This window comes from Maniola hyperantus, chromosome 7 (assembly GCF_902806685.2).
Source record: "Maniola hyperantus chromosome 7, iAphHyp1.2, whole genome shotgun sequence".
Taxonomy (NCBI): Eukaryota; Metazoa; Arthropoda; class Insecta; order Lepidoptera; family Nymphalidae; genus Maniola; species Maniola hyperantus.
In genome coordinates, this window is record NC_048542.1 from 7,159,675 (window position 1) to 7,181,899 (window position 22,225).

The window sequence follows — 22,225 nt, forward strand, 5'->3', positions numbered from 1 at the left end:
ATACCTAGAGCCGGCAATGCATTCCTTTTATTATTAAAAAAAAACGGTTCGTTCCATTCATTCACAATTTGAATTTATAGTTCGCAGTTTTAACGGATTTTGTGAAACAAGTGATGTGTATTTTAATATTTTTTTTTCTTTTTAGCGGTGATTACTGATTACAGTTTAGGAGCAAAGCTTTTAAGGTAAGAGATTTCAGATTTTTTTTTATATTTGCGGGAAAAGGCTTATGGTGAAACCACATGAAACCAATTTTTGAAATTGAAAGCTTTTAAGAAACTTTTGACTAATGCTTTTGTACCTACCCACTTGTTCATTATAAGCAACAATTCAAAATGTGTAAACTAATTAAATACACAATTGTAACTAGGTACCTATGTACTTATTTTAAATACTTAGAGCTTTTTTCACTAAACTAATCTACTTAATTATTTGGTGTCCTTTAATTTGAGTTATAGTTGCAATTGCATAATGCATAAATAGGTAGGTCATTTTTTTAAGTTTTCCAAGTTAAGTTTTTTATTTTTCATTGATAAAGTATGGATAGTTCATTATTTTGAATTCGGTCCTTGTTTAAATATTTTACAACCTGAGAACTTATATTTTGTACTTAATTCAAATGTAATTTTTCCATTTCAACTAGTTCTGAGTAAGATAAAGTCATAGATCGGCTGCACTATTAAGAAATTGTACCATGAGAACGATATTACAATGTATGTTTTTTACCTGTTTATTGCAAATTTTTATACTTTTTTGGTCGATGTATGCATTATATAAGGAATTTTCAACGAGTATAATAATAGTTAATTGTTCTACATAATTAAACAATGCAGTAGCTACTGACCGAGTTCTGTGAATTTTTACTTTTTGACATCACCTCAAAACAAGGTCAGAGTGATAATTATTATTATACAATAAGTGCGCTGCGACAGTAAATAAATCGTTTATGAAGCCCATTTTTACTAAATTTCATAAAAGAAATAACTTAGCCCACAATTAAATTGAGAATTAGATTTAAAAATAATCCGATATTATTTACAATATTATTAAAATGGTTTTTCAAAGTTCATAATATAATGTGATATCTACTTTAAGAACGGATTAAATAGGGTAGATACATACCTACCTACTTATTATATATGTTTACCTGAATCGCAAGATTTAACAAACAAGTAGGTAGTCAAATAAGCCCGCCTAATGTGCCTAAATACAGTTTATTAAAGTGCCTGTATGCAATAAAGTACACAATTCGATAGGTAGGTACCTAAGTACATTTCCGACTTCCGTTCGAAATCGAAAGCATACTTAATAATTGCATGACCCATAAATTGTGTCACACTATTTCCAAAACACGAACGAAACAATATATACAGGATCAAATAATGCACTTCCTAGTGAAAGGACTTTCGTGTCACAGATGATATTGTCACGACTCTAATGATTTACCTATGTTACCTATGTATCTAACTGTTCTCTTCCTCACGATGTTAAATAATGGATACATGTGTGATATAATGGTATCTGTACAAAATAATGTGCAAGTTAGGTTTATGTAAACAAAATTGTCCAAAATATATTTTTAATTTGCAACACTTACTGTAAATAAATCATCGACAGCTGTTCATCATCACCATCTAAATCCATCCCCGGCCCATGAACACGGGTCTCTTCTAGAGATGTGTTTTAGGCCATAGTCCACCACACTGACAATGTGCGGATTGAAATACAAGAATCGACAGTTATCATCGACTATAACTACATACCCACACAACTAAATGCGAAACATATTTTCAAAAATTAAATTAATGTAGGTAGTTTGGCAAACATGGTTTTTGGCAAACTCGTAGATGAAGACGTGAAAGAATTTTCATGAAAGACGATTCATAATAATTGGATCGTCACTATTGATACTAATACTGGATCTCTTAATGAATTGTCCAATTACACTAACTAAATTTTAAATTGCAATCTGAAGCTGAACTAAACCTAGTAGATAGGTAAGAGAGGTTCCGACTGCGAGTTGATGATTTTTCGTAGCCATTTCGTAGCTCATAATCTTACGCCTTTATTTAAGATTTCGTTTTAAAAACCGTTATTACCAAAAAAGTTTGCTGGAAAAGTAAAATTATGTTTTAAATGTATGACATCAAAGTCAATAGTATTATTAAAGTATTAATAAATTGTAGGTATAATTATAGGTATCCTTAAAGCTTGTATTTAAATCTGTTTTTGATTTATAGATCCGCTTGAAATTTTCATTCTTACTTTCATTTTGTTCACAGCGGCTAGGATAAATCACATAATAGTCTAGTAAAAGTTGCGTGTAATTAAAAAATACCTAACTATTAACGAAAACAGCGAAAGTGAATTCTGGTTACCGTAAAATTTTTAAACGTTAGTTGTTATTTTGATATTTAAATTAGCTGGTAGTTATTTAAGCTTATGGTAAGCTTGCTGCATTTTGTTGATATTTCTTTTTGTTCTAATCTCTGCAATAGTAAGATTGAAATAGTTTGCCTGTTTATTTGTTCTACCTCATCTTCTACTCTCTGCCATTCTTCTATTGTGCGGTTTCGTTCTTATTCTGGTGGCTTGTAGTCTTCGCCATCGCGTCGTCCAGCTGGTTACCTAAAACCTTCAAAACCTGTAATACCTACCTACAAAATCTCTTTCTAGACCCAGAGCCGTTTGAGAGTACATTAATCAGTTTGTTTTAAACACTTTATTGCAAATACTAATAAAAATACAATGTGTATACCTACTACATAATGTGAATTTTATATCTTGAGTTACTTATTCTGTTCAAGTTAACTTTTGGTAATGGTAATTGGTTGATAGATCAGTGCGGAGATAGATATAGAGTGTAAATCATATTATTTTATTAATAATATTATGTTAGGACTGAAACAGATAAATAATATACCTACCTGAGTGCTTTTATAAAAACACGTAGGTACATAATGTTTTTTTTATTGAAAATATTACAATAAAACTTAAAGCTAACCTTATCTAAATATTTATTTGTTTATTTGTGGTACTTAAAAAAACATTATGTCAGTATTCATTATTCACGTCTGGATTTACTCTACATCTGGGTTTGCATCACCTTGTAGGATACCTACTTACTTATAATTATTTATTAAGTACCAAATACCTACGTAAGATTAAGTCTGAGATTTCAACTTTAGTGTGCAACATTTATCGATCATCACGTTCTCAATCAATCTCAAAATTATTGTAATCAATAAAAAATTACAACACCATTATTTTGTTTATCGACATAGAAACACTACCTTTCGCAACATGTTCTCTAGTCCATCTGAATAGCAGCCATCAGGTCTCCAATTATTTTGAATGTGCTTAAATGTAATATAATAGTTAGATACGTTCATTTAATAATGACCTATCCTTTTACTATGTCAAGGCGTCTTTGTCCTAATTTATGAATTTTGTCATACTTATAACGTGAATTCGCAATTTTAGTCCTGTAATTTGTTGTTGTCCTATCTACAATTTACCTGTTGCCCATAAAGTAGTAAAAACATTACAATTGTTTGATTGACTATTTTTTTGTATGATTGTACCTACTCGAAGTAGTAAAAAAACATTTCATAATGTCAACAAACTCTAAAATCTTAAGGTCGAATAGATGTACCGTACCTACTAGGAAACCTGAATGAATTATTAACCACAAATTGCATCTTGTTTTTAACCTATCTTAGAAAAAAATACTTAAGTATATATAGCTATGTTTTATGTAACGTCGTTATTTCCAAAATCGAATATCCAATAGAGCTTTTAATGTCGATCGCTATAATATGTAATAGTACTTACATTATAAATAACGATAATGACTAGCCAAGAGGAATATTTCGTAACGTTGCAGACTTAAGTTGATGAGCAAAGGTTATGGGCCAGCTAAGTGTAGTTACAAATATTTAAGGTCACCGAAGGATGCACTTAGCTCAAGGCAGTGGACATCATGAATGCCAACGTGACAAAGTGAATGTGATTATAAGCCATAAAACATACCTATAAACACATGACGAAGCGATAAATCTAAGAAACTAAACTTAGATATTTTTAATTTGAAAATCTGCAGTCTAGTATGTAGGCACATGTGGTCATAAATGACACAAAATATAGTAGGTGCTTTGTTACCACTTAAGCTTCTGTATGAGCATTGAGCATATTCTGAATTTGATGAGCTAATATCTGATGACAACCTTCGTTATTTTATAAAAGTTGAAAGTTTCTCTGTGTATGTCCCTAACACAGGGAGGAACGATCAGCGCCTATGAAGTTTGTATCATGGTGGCTTTAGGAGATAACAGGTAATAAAGGTGTATATTTTTTACGTCAAAGTATACTGTAATTTTTTTTTCTTCTTCGGAATAGTAGGTATTAGAAATCACGTCATGCATTGCCAGTCACTTAGTATTGTGGCAATACCCTGCCAAACACCCTTACACATTTAAATTGTAAGGGCGGCTTGTGTTGGAGACAATACGCAGAGAAACTTTCAGCTTTTATAAAATAACGAAGGTTTGGCACGCGCTGGTTCTTAGTCCATTAAGTAAGCTTTTGCCTAATCATTCGGAGAGCTCGTCAAAGTAACTCACTCTAGCGAAACCAAAACACTATATACATTATACATATATAGGTACCACTCTACTTTGAAGTATCAACATAAAAATTCGTAGGTAGAAACTTTAGAAATGCTTACTTGAATCGTCAGTGATTTATCCATTGGTAAAGAATAAAGATTGAATGACTACCAATTTATCGGAACGTGGTTTTACTGAGAAGACTCAACAAGAAATTCAAGTTAATCAAGTTGGTAATTCTAACCTGCAGTTAAAGGTTAAGGAACAGCGGTTCTGCCGGTACGAAGGCTAGACTTAGGACTTTCCCCGTGACCTGTAGAGTTTCACTGATATTTATCGACTTATATGTACCTAATAATAACCACATTGTTTATATTTTGTTTTTTAAACTTGAACTTGAAAAGCTTGTGTAGGTACTCGAACAAATTGCGTATAAGTAGACAAAATAAATGTATTGTATGTTAATGTAAATGAACATATACTTAAGTACCTACTCTTAAATGTTATTACCTATTAATCACACTAACACTACTGTTCCATTAACTAGTTGATTTTTTCCCAATAAGTAAACCAACTTGTAATAACTAGGTTAGGTATTTAAAAATCCTGTGGGAACTCTTTGATTTCCGGGATAAAAAGTAGTCTATGTCCTTTCCCGGTATGCAAGCTATCTCTTTAACAAATGGATGGGCCGTGAAAAGCTAGCAGACAGACAGACACACTTTCGCATTTATAATATTAGTATGGAAGTATGAATTAGTATGGATAATGTTTACTACATTTATTTTCAAGTGAAAGAAACGGACGTAACCGGTTAGTGAAATGAAGCTAAATCGAGGTTATTATACAATAACTGATGATTTTTTTAAATAACAAAGCATGGACGCAATCGGCAATTCCACAGTATTTTATTATATTGATTTGCGTTTTATTCGTCCGTGTGTAACACTGTTTAAGTTTCCAAAGCTTTAAATAACGAGGTATTCCGTTAAAATAAGACGTCCTTTGCGAAATCGCAACAATAGCTTTCCTCGTTGGCTAATTGACGCAGCCTCACGAACTATGCTGTTTCTGTACACTGATGTTCCGATTTCGTATTTCGCCATTTCTTGAGGCGATTATACAAATTGTATTTAAATGTATACTGAGATCTTTAGGTGAATTACATAAAACATCATCATGAACCCATTTACCCATCGCAGGCACTACTGAGCACGGCTCTCTTCTCATAATGAGAAAGGTTTGGAAGACCAAGATTGGCGGACTCTCCACACACCATTAGAGAACATTATGGAGAACTCTCAGGCAACTAAATTGTAGCCGTTATATAGTATGTGATATTTAGCATTAAGCGTAGAAAGGTGATAAAACCCTAGAGTTAGAAAATAACTCTAAAAATTAGAGGTACAAGCCCGGGATCGAACTCGCGACCTCCCAATTAGTAGGCCGACGTCTTAACCACTAGACTATCGCTGCTTTTTTCACCATCGTCAGCTGTGGATGTCCATCGTAGGATATGGGCGTTTTCTAATAACCACCACCACACCCGGCCCTCAGCAGTCAGCAACCCAGTCACTTCTGAGCACACTCTTTATATCGTCGTCGGTCCATCATGCTGAATGACTCCTTACACTATTCGCTTACCTACCTAGGTACCTATCTATTTTTACGCGGTCTCCAGTCTCCACTTATCTTTCAATGGATCATATTTTTTGCCAAACTACTTAGACCAGTTTTGTTAACCAAGCCAAAATGTCTATGGCCTAGGCCACAGTATAATGGTGTACGAGTATCTATAAGTAATACAGTTTGTAGAACAAACTTCTTTTTATAATAGCTCATAAACTTCGAACAATAGGTTAATAACATTAATTAATATTTACAGTGTGCACCAATCCGTGTGAACTGATATTGATATGTTTAATGTTGTAGTCAAAATTCGCAGGTCTTCCACTTCTAGGTTTGCCCGGGTATAAGAAATATCAAAAAAGAACAACTCAGATAAGTAAAAATAATCTATGCTTGATTGGTTTTATGAGTGCATCAATGATCAAGTTAGGTTGACGTTATTTCCATTTAGTAGAAAATTAAATATAGATAGTTAGATTGTAAGCAGTTTTTAACATAACATGTAGGGAGTTTTTCCACATAAAGACAACTAAGTATTATGATTTTATTAATGAGAAATAAGTTTTAAATTACTTACTTCAACTTAAAATACATTTTTTTTCATATAAATATGTACTTTCCTATGATTACAAAATAAAGCGAAAATGTGTTCGTCTGTTCTTCTGTTACGTGTTCATGGTCCATCTTCTTAACCTATATTTAAACACAATTTAGTAGGTACACAGATAGGTGGCTTGCAAGCCGAAGACTAGATTACTTTTTATCCTGGAAAATAAAATACTTCCGACGGGATTTTTAAAAAACTTCCACTTCGTCTCGTCTAGTATAAAATAAATATAAAACTAGTAACTAATAAGCAATAACTAGCTAACTAGTAACTTTGTAAATAAAACTTTAGTTAGCGTTTTTAACGTTAGTTATACCTATAACTACAGTACGCGCGGCGAGAGTTTGGCTTTGACCGTTATTGCGCAGAAATCAGAAATTGGGTATCAACGGGCAATTAGTGGGGTGCGGGGCGGGTGTGTAGGCGCACGCGGTGCTCTGATTGGCGCTCCACTGCTCCAGTCGTTCCCTGCCTCTGTTTGTACAATCACGTTCACAAGTGAATTGCTATTTTCGTTAATTGTTTATTATATAAGAATCTGAATAGCACTGCTGCTAAGACTTTTTTTTAATGTTAACTTTTGTATTTAATAATTATTTTAAGTTTTCTTTTGTTTGTATGTACCAATTTTACATGTATCTTGGAATAAATAATTTTATTAAAAAACAATTATTTAGAATTTTCATCGCTGTCTCTGTAAACTTTAAAAGGAAATAAACATTTTATATAAGTAAAATAACTATCAATAGTTTTAATAAATGAAGAAGTTTATCTATTTCGTATTATTTTCTAGCATTATTACCACTGTACATGAATTTTGACCCACTCAAATATCCAACCTGGTACATAAAAAAGGAAAAGTATTGTGTGCGTGACAGTACCCATGCGCAGTAATCCCCTCCACCCGAAGGTCAAAGCCAAACTCTCGCCGCGCGATCTGTATAAACATGTAATTAATTTGTCGTAAATTTCTACGCTTTATAATATGTCAAACCGCTGACATTTCCATGACTAACTCACCACATAAAATTCATTATTGGCTACACTATGCCCCAGATATGTTAACCGACATTACAATATACTAAACAATAGTTATAAGATGGTATCTGATGCGTAAAAACTGCTCACACGCTGCGAACATTGTTTTAGGTTAATCGTGTGTGTTCTCAAGCCAATTTATTTTTGATCTATCAATGAAAATGTTGAATTACGTAGATAAGAAGTGAAATAAGATTGAAATGTAGATATTAATATAGGGGGTTTTATTCTGAGGCTCTATAAGTCTAGTATAATAACTGTGTGTGACCTAAAAGGTCTTCGCACACTAAATAGACGACACCAATTCACCACGGTTCCAAGTTCCAACTCTAACTTTCGATTTAGCATCAATGAGTAGTCGGCTAGGCGATTAATTTGACGGTCACCAGAGGACTACATGTATATAGATTCTGCCAACCACTGCAATTGAAATTGTAACAATGATTGTCGCATTTTTTTTCGTAATCAACCTCGGCGTCAACTATCAGAGATCAGACCTACCAGCATCTGCCTGCGCGTAGTCGACGCAGGGCCGATGCTTCGGCAATGCAAGTTCAATAAAGGGCAAATGGTCATAAGCGCACGAGCGACGCGTGGATTATGCGTAGCCCACTCGTCGTACACTTCACTTTCAATTGAATGTTGAAAATCCACCGTAAGGAACACGGTATAAAACTCACATATCCATGCTGTTTTACTGTGAGTAGAGTCTGAGTGGAGTCAGCATCGAGTCAGTGTAATGTGCGAAGACCTTAATAAACTATAATTTACTGGTAATATGGCCGGGAAAGACATGATTCGACAAAATATGTAATGCACGTTGGCAAAATATGTAAGTTCTAGCAAAGTTACACTCACAATGCAAATGCCGTTCGTTTTATTCGAGCGGAAAATGTAAAGCGCGTATGCCAGTGAGTGTAAAACGATAGTTTGTAACCACCCTAAGATACAGATTCCGATGGCATTCGACACGCGTGTCAATAGTAGACAAGCGTGTTTCATTTTAACCTGCCCCATCTCAGTGCTCTACAGATAAATCTTCTCTAAAAGTTTACGGGCACGGTTTTCACAAGAGTATTTTTGTTTAAGATGTAGGTAACGACTGTAGGTACAGGCTACCAAAAACGGAAAATTTAATAAATTAATACATTTTTAACCTAAACGCGAGAAACATAATCACAAAAGACGTTTTAAGCTCTATTTGGAGTTCCAAATCTAGACTTCATAATATTTACTTAGGTGTTCAAATATTACTGAAACCTTATTGAGTGTTTGTCTTTCTAATTGATCTCAAACAATGCACCATGCATCTATTCTGTTAGCGTATAGGTAGTACTAGGGGAAAACTGTCATACCAAGTAATCCATACCTATACGGAAAATGACTAACTTAGTCCATTCTTTTGATACTGACTGCAATCATACCATGGAGAAAGAAATCCAGTCTAATAAAGGTGGGACACAAAAAAAATCCGCAGGTAATATCACTTGAAAATTACTGTAGTGAACTTAGAACATTTGTTAGCGTCGTTGGAGACAATAATAATATCAAGATGTTTACAATTCAAGCTTTCCTAAAGTATGATTTACCATTATTTGATTAGATACCATTACTGGCGATTAACAATAATTGGAGGTCTAGACGTCTGTACCATTAGGCTATCACCGCTATTTTATGTATCCTTCAAAAAATATATCTACTTTGCTTGTATTAAGTAGTATTATCATGCAATACAGTATCTAAGTCAAAGTTAAAAACATTGCATAACATATTCATCTGTCTGTCACAAATCCAGATCGTGATGTAACTCCACACACAATTGAACATCTATCGATGTCTGTCTGTGAGATATGATTTGCAGTATGAATGCTATTTAAGTCAATCGATCTTCCTTATCGAGTGGTGCGGTAATCATTCTTGGCTTCAAAATCCTAGTTGGAGTCTCGGTTTCTTTTGAATGCAATTCGACTTGCAGCTTTTCTTAATCTTTTTTGCAAATCATTGTTGCTTGGAGGGTGATCTGCCTAAAAAATATTGGCTTTAAAATGAGCAATAGCTTTTCTAGTAAGTACTTCCACTTTTCTTAAAAAATATACTTATTTTCAATTTAGCCCGCTTATACATTCGACCGTATACTTAACCTTAAATAATTATAATTATAATCATCACCACGTGAGGCTGAACTTGGCATATGGATTAATTTACATGACAGCCCAGAAAGAGGAGTTTAATGCTTTAAGAGTTCATGTACCTACGTGAGTTTCTTTGTTCCACCAGAACTTCTAAACGTATGAACGGATGCATCGGGTATCGTTAAAATCCTTACATCATCCCGAGTGACTAGCTATAATTTTATAATTTTATTAAAAATTTAATATGACGGCTGTATAACTCCATTTTCAAATGTGATTTTGTAGAGCACTTATTTGTACACTAGATGATGCCCGCGACTTCGTCCGCGTGGATTTAGGTTTTTGAAAATCCCGTGGGAACTCTTTAATTTTCCGGGATAAAAAGCCTATGTCCTTCCCCGAGATACAAACTATCTCTCTACCAAATTTCGTCAAAATCGGTTGAACGGTTGAGCCGTGAAAAGCTAGCAGACAGACAGACAGACAGACAGACATACTTTCGCATTTATAATATTAGTATGGATTAAGTTTTTTTTAAATTAAATCTTGTTATAAAATTAAAGCAAGTTTGGCTTACTCGTGATGACGTAGATATAGGTATGAATCGTTTAATGTGCATTCCCACGATGCTTTTTGTCCCTACGCGTGATTAGTGATTTATCTTTAGTAGGTACTTACGAGTATTATTCTACTAATCTATAGCCATATAGCTCGATTGCAACAGCTTTAACCATTTCGTTTGTTTAGCAACGCTGACCTCACACGGTAATCATTGATTACCATTACGTATAATTAAGTAAGTAGATATAAAAGATCGCAATGTAAAAGCCTTCAGACCGCAGGAAGTGCTTCTTTTATCACTGAAAACGATAGAAAGATTTACCAACATCTGCTGCACCTTAAGAACACCTCGTTGTCTTTGTGGTGTCTTTGTGTATTTTGGTACAGAATAAAGCATGAATCCCGGAGACGGATATAATTAGACTACTTAGACTAAGTACTTTTTATATCGGAAAATCAAACTGTTCTCACCGGATTAAAATACCTGAATCCACGCGGTTGAAGTTGCAGGCTATCTAGTCTATATTGCATAAAAGGAAAAGCTGACTGACTGATTGACTGATCTATGAGCTGAGCTCAAAGTCAAACTACTGGCACTAACAACATATAGCTATTATGACGTAGTAATCCGCTAAGACAGGATTTTTGAAAATACCAAGAGGGTAAAATAGGGGTTTGAAATTTGTGTAGTCCACGCGAACGAAGTCTCGGGAATAAGTTAGGAATAAATAATTTTAAATCTAATAGTAAACAAAACAAGTGAATAGGAAGTGTAAATGCAGTAATGCAGAAGACCAGAAGTGCATGTAAGGCAAATACAAATACGGATGAAGCTCGAAGCTTTCTCCGATACAACGTTAACAAGAGTGCCTTACCTTACTAGGAGCTCTCTTTCAGATTATCTTCCCTAAACGAATTAATTGTGAATTTCTTAGTGGATTTACTAGCAACAACATACAGCTTCACATGAAAGTCGAAACAAGCTTTTGAAAAGGGAAACAGAATATACTAACAATACTTAGGTACGTGCTACATCTCGAAATTGTGTGCAGCAAACTCAAACCCGATTTATTTAACATATTTTTTTTGTCGATCTGTTTATATGTTTATGCTGTTCGATACAAATTTCGAAATAGATTTTTATTTGTAGTCGGTTAATAGAGCACTTTATCATTAGATTGTAGGTACAGTGCGCGGCAGAAAGTAATGTACATACATTGACCTTTAAAAGGAGATAGCAGATAGTAGCAGATATACATAGCGGAAAGGAGATAATAGAGCACTGTCTCTGTCGTTGAAACCGACAAAACGTCTAATAGGTATGAGTGACAGAAACAACGCTCTACAAAGTATTTTTAGTCTCATGCAGAGAATCCATACTTCCATACTAGTATAAATGCGAAAGTGTCTAGTGTCTATACCTTTTCACACTCCATCCCGTTAACCAACTCTGATGGAATTTGTTACATTGATAACTTGGACTGAAGATGGACATAGGCTACTTTTTATACGGAAAGATCAAAGAAATTCCACAGGATTTTAAAAATCTAAATCCACCTATATTTAAAGCAATTTTATATAAAATTTCAGTCCCTTCAATAAGTATTTATTAATGGAGGCTGTTAATGGTTTCTAACATTATCTAAGAATCTCCATAGATATTGTATACGGTTAGATTTCAATGTTAATTAATTTATTTTGCCTTCCTACTAAAATATATGCCTATGTGATTAATGACATAGCTACTTTTTGTGTAAGAAGTTACTTAACAAAGCTTAAAGAAATCTTGTCTGACGAATTATAGATATTTCAATGATTCGCCGCATCATTCATGATTCCACCCATATTTCACCAAATGTTCAAGTGACGTAAACCCTTTCACCTAAGGTTAAACAGTGAATAGTGACATTATAAGGTAGGTACACATTACATAAACTCGCACTTCTTTACTGTTATAATGTACATGGCATACATTCAGTTATGCAATTATGTGAATCTGCCTTAGGTTGCTATAGGCGAGCGTTACTATGTTTTCATAGCAAAATCTCGTAAAAAGTCAAAGAGGCTGTTTTTATCCGGAAAAATGATTAAGAGCCTCAGGTTTTTTTGTATTAATTGTAGCTATAAGGTACATATAGTATATTTTTTTTAAATTTTAATGTATGGAAATACATAAAAATCAAATTAAAATTACACGTCATTAACTAGAACCTAATTAAAATCTACGTACATGATATTCAATAGCCTATACTGTAACGTAATGTGTCAATAATTTCGAAATGATTGAATGCACTGATTGGTTTTTGTTTGACTAATTTGTTCGTCACAAATTATGTTCATTAGTTACATAATGAAGGAGATACAGTTCAATTTAATTGTACGCACTTAAAATTTTAGTAATAACGCTTTGCGTTGCTTCAACCTAATCGTGGTAAGTTGGTTTAAAGACATTCTCATTGAAGACATCAGTCACTTACATGAGAATTTAATAATTTGAACATAACGAAATTATTAACAAACTTCGCCATTAGGTAGGTACCTACCTATATTTAACTTAAATAATGTAAACAGCTAAATCAGTCTTAAACGCATCGAATGAGTGTAGGTACAATTTTATGTGTGCAGATATTCTGTTGTACAAATTAAAAAAAAAAAAAAAAAAATCAGGTCTGGGACCCATATAAAAACATGTTGATAATTAAAAATTAAAATGTGTATAAACAATATTATAACTTAGGTCCTTCATAGGTAAGGGTTTTTCTACAGTAAGTCATTTGTTCTAGTTTTAGGTAGGACAAGGAAACTGGGTCGACGAGTTTTACTTTTATTTTTTGTAAATGTGATTGAACCCTAGGATAGATACTATCTGTAATGGAAGACCCATGGATTCCCTCAGGATTTACAAATCTTGGTAATTCACGTGGATGAAGTTGCAGTCTAAAGCTAGTCATTAGCATTCAAAAATGTACTATAATAAATATTATGGACTCTTTTAGAAATTAATTAACCTACTTACCAAAAAAAAAAATCACAAAACTGTTCTGAAAACGGAAGTACGAGTACGTAAGTAGGTACTTACATCCGTAGGTACATTACTTTTACACTTTTACTTCAATTAATGTAACATCAACTTAATTCAAATTACGAACTTAAGTACTTATCATACAACCAAATCACAATCTAGGTAATCTACATACTTAATTTCAGTAATAGCTTTGAATAATTAAACAAAGCGTGTTTTAAGCGCTCGTCTGCAAAAACCAAGCTTTGCTATTTAAATTGCATCAGAGGTCATGCGCACTCACTAACAGTTAGGTAGTAGGTACCTATAAGACAAAAATTTCTAATAATGACTCTGTAATTTTATGCCGCGTATTTTAATAACTGCCTCTCATTATACGGCTTTACTTGAACATTTAGGATAGTGAGGCACGAGCGTATAAACTTTTCATAATGCCTACTGACTGTTCCAGATAACCATCATAACCATGATCCATGAGCAACCGCCGAGTTTCTTGCTGGTTCATCTCGGTAGAAAAGGCATTTCGAACCAGTGGTGTATTTGACGATTCAAAAGTAATCGTATAAGTCTACTAGATGATGTCCGCGACTTCGTTCGCGTGGATTTAGGTTTTTAAAAATCCCGTGGGAGCTCTTTGATTTTCCAGGATTAAAAGTAGCCTATGTCTTTCCCCGGGATGCAAGCTATCTCTGTACCAATTTCATTAAAATCGGTTGATCGCATGAGCCGTGAAAGACAAGCAGACACACTTTCGCATTTATGATAATATGTATGGATATGGATTTGGATAAAAAAAATCTTTCCATTTCTATAAAAGCTTTGGTAGGTATAGTTAATGTTTACCTTCGTTGCGTCGCAACGCGTGAATTGCTAACAATCATAGCTATGACGAATGGTACGTACTCAAACGCTTTTACCAAGTACTTACCTACAGGAAAATATGTAAACCACGTAATATTGAGCTGTTGTGAACAGCTTTCCCAATAACTACGAAAACGTAACGAGTAAGGCCGGAAGCACACTAATAACATGCCACCAGAGTCGACACGAGACCACGAGATAATATCGAGCTCTAGAAATGAAGTTGGTTTAAAATTCACAGTCGGTGAGGACTGCCGACAGAAACAGCGACTGCCCGCAAATTGCTAATGCGCGTTGCCGCCATTTTAGTGACGTCGGCACTAGACAAGTTTCGAGGAACCAGTACAAAAATTTTTGCTGATGGTCTATTTTTTTGGATTTTCATATATTTTTAGAATATTAGCCGTGTTATTCATGACTAATATTCCCCTTTCCCCTCCAACTAAGCGAACGCTTCTTGTGCTAGGAGTAGGTAGGTGGAGGTACCAGCCAGGTAACTTCCCCGTGTGCCTGAGTGTTGCGGGTCTCTTCCGGGGGAAGAGCAATTTGTTTTCTTTTTTTAATGCAAATATTACAACGTGGAATGGTGCCAAGAATACTGACTGCATTTCCACGCAGGACAGCCAGGCTGATTCGTTGCGCAAAAAATGAGCCAGCCCTTTTGTCACCAGATGAGGCTATTAATCGCGGTCAAATGTCTTGTAATTCTTTTTGTACTAATAATTACTTGTACCTAAGTATGTAAAAGTGGAAATGTAAGAACTTTAACTTAACTGTACCTACCGTAACTTTGAAATGCACTTTGATTGCGAAATAGGTAAATAGTTAATATTAATTCCTAATAGTCTTTGTTTTCTTAAAAACAAACAATTGTAAGGTGTGAATTGGAGATTCACATGGAAGAGGTCACATTATCTGGGTTGTGTTAATTACAAACACTGCTAATTATATAAATCGCGACCAACAGACAAAGACAAAGGTCGTTATTCTATTAAGCTGTATTAAAAGTAGAATGAGACTGGAGATTTAAATCGTAACTATTTCAAGTATTTTTTACGTAGCTTTAAAAAGATCACTCCGTGATTTAACCGTTTAGTACAGATTCATTGATCACTAAACTATCCTCACATTATAACCTATGATACCTACCGTCTTAAAATATAAAAAATCATTTAACATTTGATTTTTGTTAAACATTCTTTATGTTGGTAATTAAAAAAAACTACTGGCAGCCCGCAGTACGTCCAGGTGCATATTAACTAGGTAAAGTTCAAAAAACTATTTAGTTAGTTAATGCAGACATTAATTACTATTTCCTACTCAAGCGGTATTATTTATCTACTAAGCCTTTGTAATAAAGCTTTAGTTGAATCAGCATGAGGAAGACGAGAAAACATTACTATGTCAAGGTACAATTAACATATAGCTTTAGATAAACCCATTGTCTGTGGGTGATAAATCAACGGCTGGGAATCGAACCTGCGTCCACAATGAACAATTGCGCTTTGCGTAATGTAACATCATTGGTGGAGTGTATGCAAACGAAGTATTTTTAAACAATTTAGTGTTTACGTGAATATACATCATTACTTTTTAGGGTTCCGTATCCGAAGGGTAGCAACAGGACCCTATTAGATACAAGCCTCCGCCGCTGTCTGGCTGTCTGTCCGTCAGCGGGTTGTATCTCATGAACCGTAATAGGTAGAAAGATGAAAATTTCACATAAAGTGTATTTCTATTCCCCGCTACAGTACAACAAAATATAAAGCGACTCGCCCCGGCTTCAAACGGGTAATTTTTTACAATTTCATAGGGATCTCTAATTTTTTTTGATTAAAATATTGTAGCCTACGTCATTCAGGAATAATGAAGCTTTCTACTGGTGAAAGAATTTTCAAAATCGGTTCTTCTTCTTTGTCGTATCACTCTTGGCAGAGCGGTCGTGGTCATCACGAAGCAACGTCTTTGAGGGCAGATGTTATACGCCTCACGAGCATTCGCCATTTCTCCCTGCTGGCCGACAAAATCGGTTACCTATAGTATAATAGTATATAACACATAATAGTACATAATTATGTATATGGTATAAATTAGTAGTGTCCCTATAGGTTCGAAACTATTTATCAAATCTTCACCCAACTTGCGACCAACCTGACAGTACAAACTTCGTAAAAAAGCATTGTGAAAATTGGTTATTTTCTTTATTTCAGATGACCCGGTGGTGCATGATGGCGTTATGCGCGATGGTAGCGTGTTCGAGTGCGATCGAAACTAGTTCTCGATTCAGTAAGCATTATTTTTATTTTTATTGTTCTTTCTCTGCAGGTTGCGATCCCTACAAAATATAGTCATAAGGTTTTCGTGGAAAAATAATGCGATAGACTACCTACTAAAGATCCTTCCGTATAAATATATCTATCTGTCTGTCTGTTGGATTTTCACAGCCCATCCGTTTCTACTGTGGCGGACGTTTTGATGAAAAGTACAGAGATAACTTGCATCCTGGGTGTGGACAAGATAAACTTTGTTCCGGAAAATCAAAGAGTTTCCACGAGATTTTTCAAGATCCATTCGTTTAACCGATGTTTATAAAATTTGTTCCAGAGATGGCTTGCATCCTACTAACATAATTTAATGTATTACAATTCAATCATCAAAGTTAGGTAGTTTTAAGGAATTGAAAATAATAACTGAATTTAAATAGGTACTGCATTTAATTAAATTAACAAGTGTAAAATGTCACTGTATTAACATAATGCAAAACTTCTGTACAAAATCTTTATTATATGTAAATATTTTTACAGAACCGAAAAAACCTAGGAGTGGTACGTACACTGCACAAAACACTTCTTGGTTACATGGTTTTTATCGTGCCAAATATCATTTAATATTATATTAATTTATATCTTCATTAAAATTTGCCATTCACGCAAAACTTTTATCCATATTAAGTACTACAAATGCTTTCATATTAGGGCGAGCTTTTTCTCCCTTTCTCAAATATCTCTTACAGTTAAATACATTAAACATAAATTAATTATTTACAATTTCATATTAGTAATAATTGCTCTATAGACAATCTTTGAATGCTATTATAGATCTTTAATAATTTCACTAGCAAAATAATGCTTGCAAAAAACCATCCTGGTAGTAAATTGCAACAGGTTTTACTATATTACGAGTGCAACTAAATTTTCAATCTCGGACTATCAAAGAATAGTAGTAACAGTAACGTCCAAAGGTCAATCAAATGATCAGGATGCTGCTATCGATATGGTGGAGGTTCTGCTCTCCAAAACAAAAAATTACAACATATTTTTAATACTTCTCAAGTGCATTATTAACTTCAGTAAGACAATCTTTTACGTTTTTACTTCACCTGAAATCTTTTCCTGGTTTGAAATCTACAGTATAAATATACTTATAATGTAAATATAATAGTAAATACTTATCTTCTATATTCGTTAATAAAATTTACATTATACAAAATTATAATTTATTATGTTATAATAATATTAAGGTTTCCTCTTCATTTTTTTTCTTCAAAATTCTTATATTTTTTACTGGTATTTTCTCTTTGCCTTTTTTCTCGTTGCATATCCATTATTTTAATTCTTCTTCCAACTTCGGTTAGGCAACTACTGCTTGTACTCAGGTACATGTGAACTTCCATCGATTTAACATCTAAATCTATGTAAATTTCCAAAACTTATACTAACTTAATAATTTGGTTTCTGGACATGGTATCGCAGCATGTAATATACGAGCTAGGTACTTGGAAAGGCTAAACTGGTGATATCATTTTCATGATATCCACATTTATCCATTATTGTCTAATTCCATAGTTTAATATTATGTTTTTATGAAAACAAGATGGTCGTGGTTTTAACAAGAATTTCTAAATATTCTCTAAGGGTTCTGGTACCTATTAAATTTTCTTACGGTTTTTTCATCTAACTGCTAAATTCTAGTTTTGTTTGTTATTTTGTGGTCTTCTCTCTGCAAAGAGAATTAATCCTGGTGGCGGAAATCATCAGCAAAGGGATGATTTTCCTGATAATAAAGTGATTTCCAGCTGATCTTCAACCTGGGTCACAAGCTGATGCGGATGAAACGGTGAACAATCTTCTCCAGTGGATTCAAGGGCTTTATCAGCAGAAGAATAGGAAAGGTCCGTCATATGAATATAGGGATTAGTAATTCTTGAACACTATTATAAATCTTCAATTACATGAAGTCCCCGGTAAAGCTGCCTTAGAATTTACAAAATTTATATAAAAAATATAGTTCCAATAGGTGACGTTACCAAAAACTAAACAGAATTTAATAGGAACACACATGGATGTAAATACGTAATTTCAATTTCACATTAAACAGTTTCAACACGCTTTCACGCATATTTAATGGTGACATGAAGGTACATTTACCTACACTATTTCACAATAATGCACAAACTTTGTTTATAATATTTTATAATTACACTTAAATATTTTAACTGAATATTTTCACGTTTCAGCTCGTCAATACTTTGGAGGCAAGCCAGAGAGGCCTAGACCATTTGAACCTCCAGCTTACCTCCCCCCACTTGGTTACCCTCCATCAGGTAACCGACCCACACCAGCGTATAGTGAAGGTCCGTCACCTTCAAGCCCATCTTATACGCCTAGCTCTCCTTTCCTGCCAAGTCAACCTTCATACCAGCCACCGCAGACTGAAGAACAACCTTTCCAACCTAGCCAGCCGCCTTACGGGCCAAGTCAACCCTCATATCAACCAAGTCAACCAACTCAACCTTCTTATCAGCCTAGTCAACCTTCGCAACCTTCCTATCAACCCAGCCAACCTTCTCAACCCACTTATCAACCATCTCAACCTTCCTATCAACCCAGCCAGCCATCCCAACCCTCCTATCAACCAAGTCAACCAACACAACCTTCTTACGAACCAAGTCAACCTTCACAGCCGAGCTACCAGCCAAGTCAACCTGGCTATCAACCTAGTCGACCATCACAGCCTAATTATGAAACTAGTCAACCAACTTCTCCATCATACAGGCCTAGTCAGCCTGATTCAGAACCCACAAGCCAACAAAATCGACCAAAACCTGAAACCCCAGGATACGGAGGAAGTGACAATACACCGTCAAACACACCAGTGTCAGTGACAGAAGATGATGATCGGCATCCTCCACATATTCATGATATAACTGTTGATTGCGGTAAGCAAATGATGACCATCAACATAGAGTTCAACAAAGTTTACAATGGTATTATCTACTCACAAGATCATTTTAAGGACTCTGACTGTGTGTACGTTAAAGAAAACTCAAACCAAATTAAATATTCCTTTACTGTTAGTCTCAATAAATGTGGAACAAGATTCTTCAGTGATTTCGAAAATGAAGGTCAGGCTTACTTAGAAAATGTCTTAGTACTTCAAAATGAACCTGGGATACAAGAAGTTTGGGATCACATTCGCAGAGTAAGATGTCTCTGGGAAGGAAATTTAACTAAACAGCTGGTTTCATCTTTAAGCGTTGGAATGCTGAATCAAATTACTAGTAATTTCAGCGGAGACACTGCAATGGCTCGATTAGACATTCAAACTGGTAGAGGACCTTTTGCACAGGAAGCTAACGGATTAGTTAAGATTGGAGAAACCATGACGCTTGTAGTATCCGTAACTGGAGATGCAGGATTTGATATTTTGGTAAGAGAGTGTGTAGCTAGAGATTCTGATAATAATCATGTTGTACCATTGACTGATTCCAATGGATGCGTGTTAAAACCAAAACTTTTCGGGGCGTTCCAAAAAACAAGGGAAACAGGAAACACCGGTGCCTCCGTCATCGCATATGCGTTCTTTAACGCGTTCAAATTTCCTGATGAAATGGATTTGATCATTCAATGTGATGTCGAACTATGTAAGACTGACTGTGAGGTCTGCCCCAGTCCTGGAAGCACTGAACCAAGACGGAAAAGACGGGATATCATCCATTTGGGAAATAGGACTTATGAGCCTGTGACAACTATAGGAAAGGGTCTCAGAGTAGTCTTTGCTGAAGACTTGCCTGCAGACACCGGAATTTGTATTTCATCCAGCGCAGCCCTATGGGGAGGATTATTAGTACTTGCAGGATCTTTATTAAGTAGCTTAGCCGTATCTTTCTGTTGGCATAGATCAAGAGGATCTGTTAAATTTGCATAAAAATATTTTATATGATGTTTTTAATATAAACTACCTAGCGGACTTTGTCTTGCGCCGTTTCATTGAGTTAACAATGTTGTTTAAAAATCCAAATGTGTATTATCTTATATTTATGTAGAAACTACATTTTACATTAAATTGTACTGAAGTAACATTTTTATAAATTATTTTTATAATTACATATTTCAGTATTAAAAAAGGAAACAAACTGTAATATGGTAGAGTCGTGAATTAATATTGTATTATTTGTAGATAATTAATTATAAATAAAATGTAATACTGCCAATTCTGATAGAATACTTTGTAAGATTTAAAATATTTTACAATAATTATTTTCGTTTATACTTACTAATAGGTAGGCTCGTATCACTGCATAAAATATTTATTACTTTACATAAAAAAATATGCATATTTACTTAATATTTTACGAGAAAATAAAATATAATACATGCATATTTCTTTTATGGAATATTTAAATAAGAATACGCAAGACTAGGTAATAAATAATTATTTAAGACTTTAAGATGATAAAAAATAATAATTACTTGAACCTAGATAACTATTTCAAAAGGCTTCAAGAGCTTACCTAGCTTTCTGTTATTTATGTAAGTTTTGTAAATATAATTTAAGTTTTATAAATAAATAAATACCTGAAACATTAAGAAAATTTATTGTTTTATTTATTAAATTAATAAGTTATCCACCCTGATTAATCCTCTACTTGCCTGTGTCTACTACTCTAAGTCCCGTCAAAATAGCTTCAGCCGTTCCGAAGATTAGCCGGTTCAAACAGACAAACAGACAGTTAATTTGGGGTAGTTATTTCGAAATTACAGATAGAAACTTCAATTTTATGTATTAGTATCTATAGATATTACAATAAAACTTAAAGCTAGCCTTATCTAATTACTATACAAATCATGCCTGCGTGGAATGGTGCCAAGAATACTGGCTGCATTTCCACGCTGGACAGCCAGGCTGCTCGCTGCGCAAAAAACGAGCCAGCCCTTCTATCACCAGATGAGGCTATTGATCGCGGTGAAATGAATGTCTCGTAAAATTTTATTTGCACTAAGACTCCACGGCCCCAAGGTCTCCCCGGCAAACGGAACAAAAATTTAACTCTCGATAAGAGAGGCATACTTGCGCCGCTTGCCGTTTTCAGCTGTTTCTGCTGCGGCTCTTGGTATGTTTATCAATTTAGTTAAAATTAGTGATAAATAAGTAACAAAGCTGCCAAGCTCAGCTCAATGATGTTGCCAAGTACTTATCGACAGATTGATTGACTAGTTTGTGATATCTCGTGTTAAAGAAGTCAATTTGTCAATCAATGGTTGATTATTTTGTGTTAAGAAAATCAAAAAGATTTTAGCAAAATGTAACAAAATAATTATATAGAAAGATACTTGTATAACTACGTACCTATATCAGTAGATTTAGTTAATAACACTATACGTTAGTAAACTAAAATATAGTCTACATTTGTTGAAATATGGCTTTAAATAACTTTAAATTTGCCATGTTGGCAATTAGGTACCTCGTGGCCGAATATTATAAGCTG

At 34.2% G+C, this 22,225-nt stretch overlaps 1 protein-coding gene across 3 annotated transcripts in view; it reads left to right on the forward strand.

Annotated features, from left to right (window-relative positions):
* LOC117983532 (uncharacterized) overlaps window positions 1-21,253 on the forward strand; it is a 42,854-nt gene extending 21,601 nt beyond the window's left edge. The window contains exons 7-10 of one of the 3 annotated variants that reach the window (XM_069499627.1): window positions 16,668-16,743; window positions 17,262-17,282; window positions 18,533-18,628; window positions 18,974-21,253. In XM_069499627.1, coding sequence (XP_069355728.1) covers window positions 16,668-16,743; window positions 17,262-17,282; window positions 18,533-18,628; window positions 18,974-20,664 — 1,884 coding nt within the window. In that variant the 3' untranslated portion in view covers window positions 20,665-21,253. The remainder of the gene's footprint in view (window positions 1-16,667; window positions 16,744-17,261; window positions 17,283-18,532; window positions 18,629-18,973) is intronic. The other 2 variants (XM_069499628.1, XM_069499629.1) reach the window with 2 other exon arrangements.
* The last annotated feature ends 972 nt before the right edge of the window (window positions 21,254-22,225 follow it).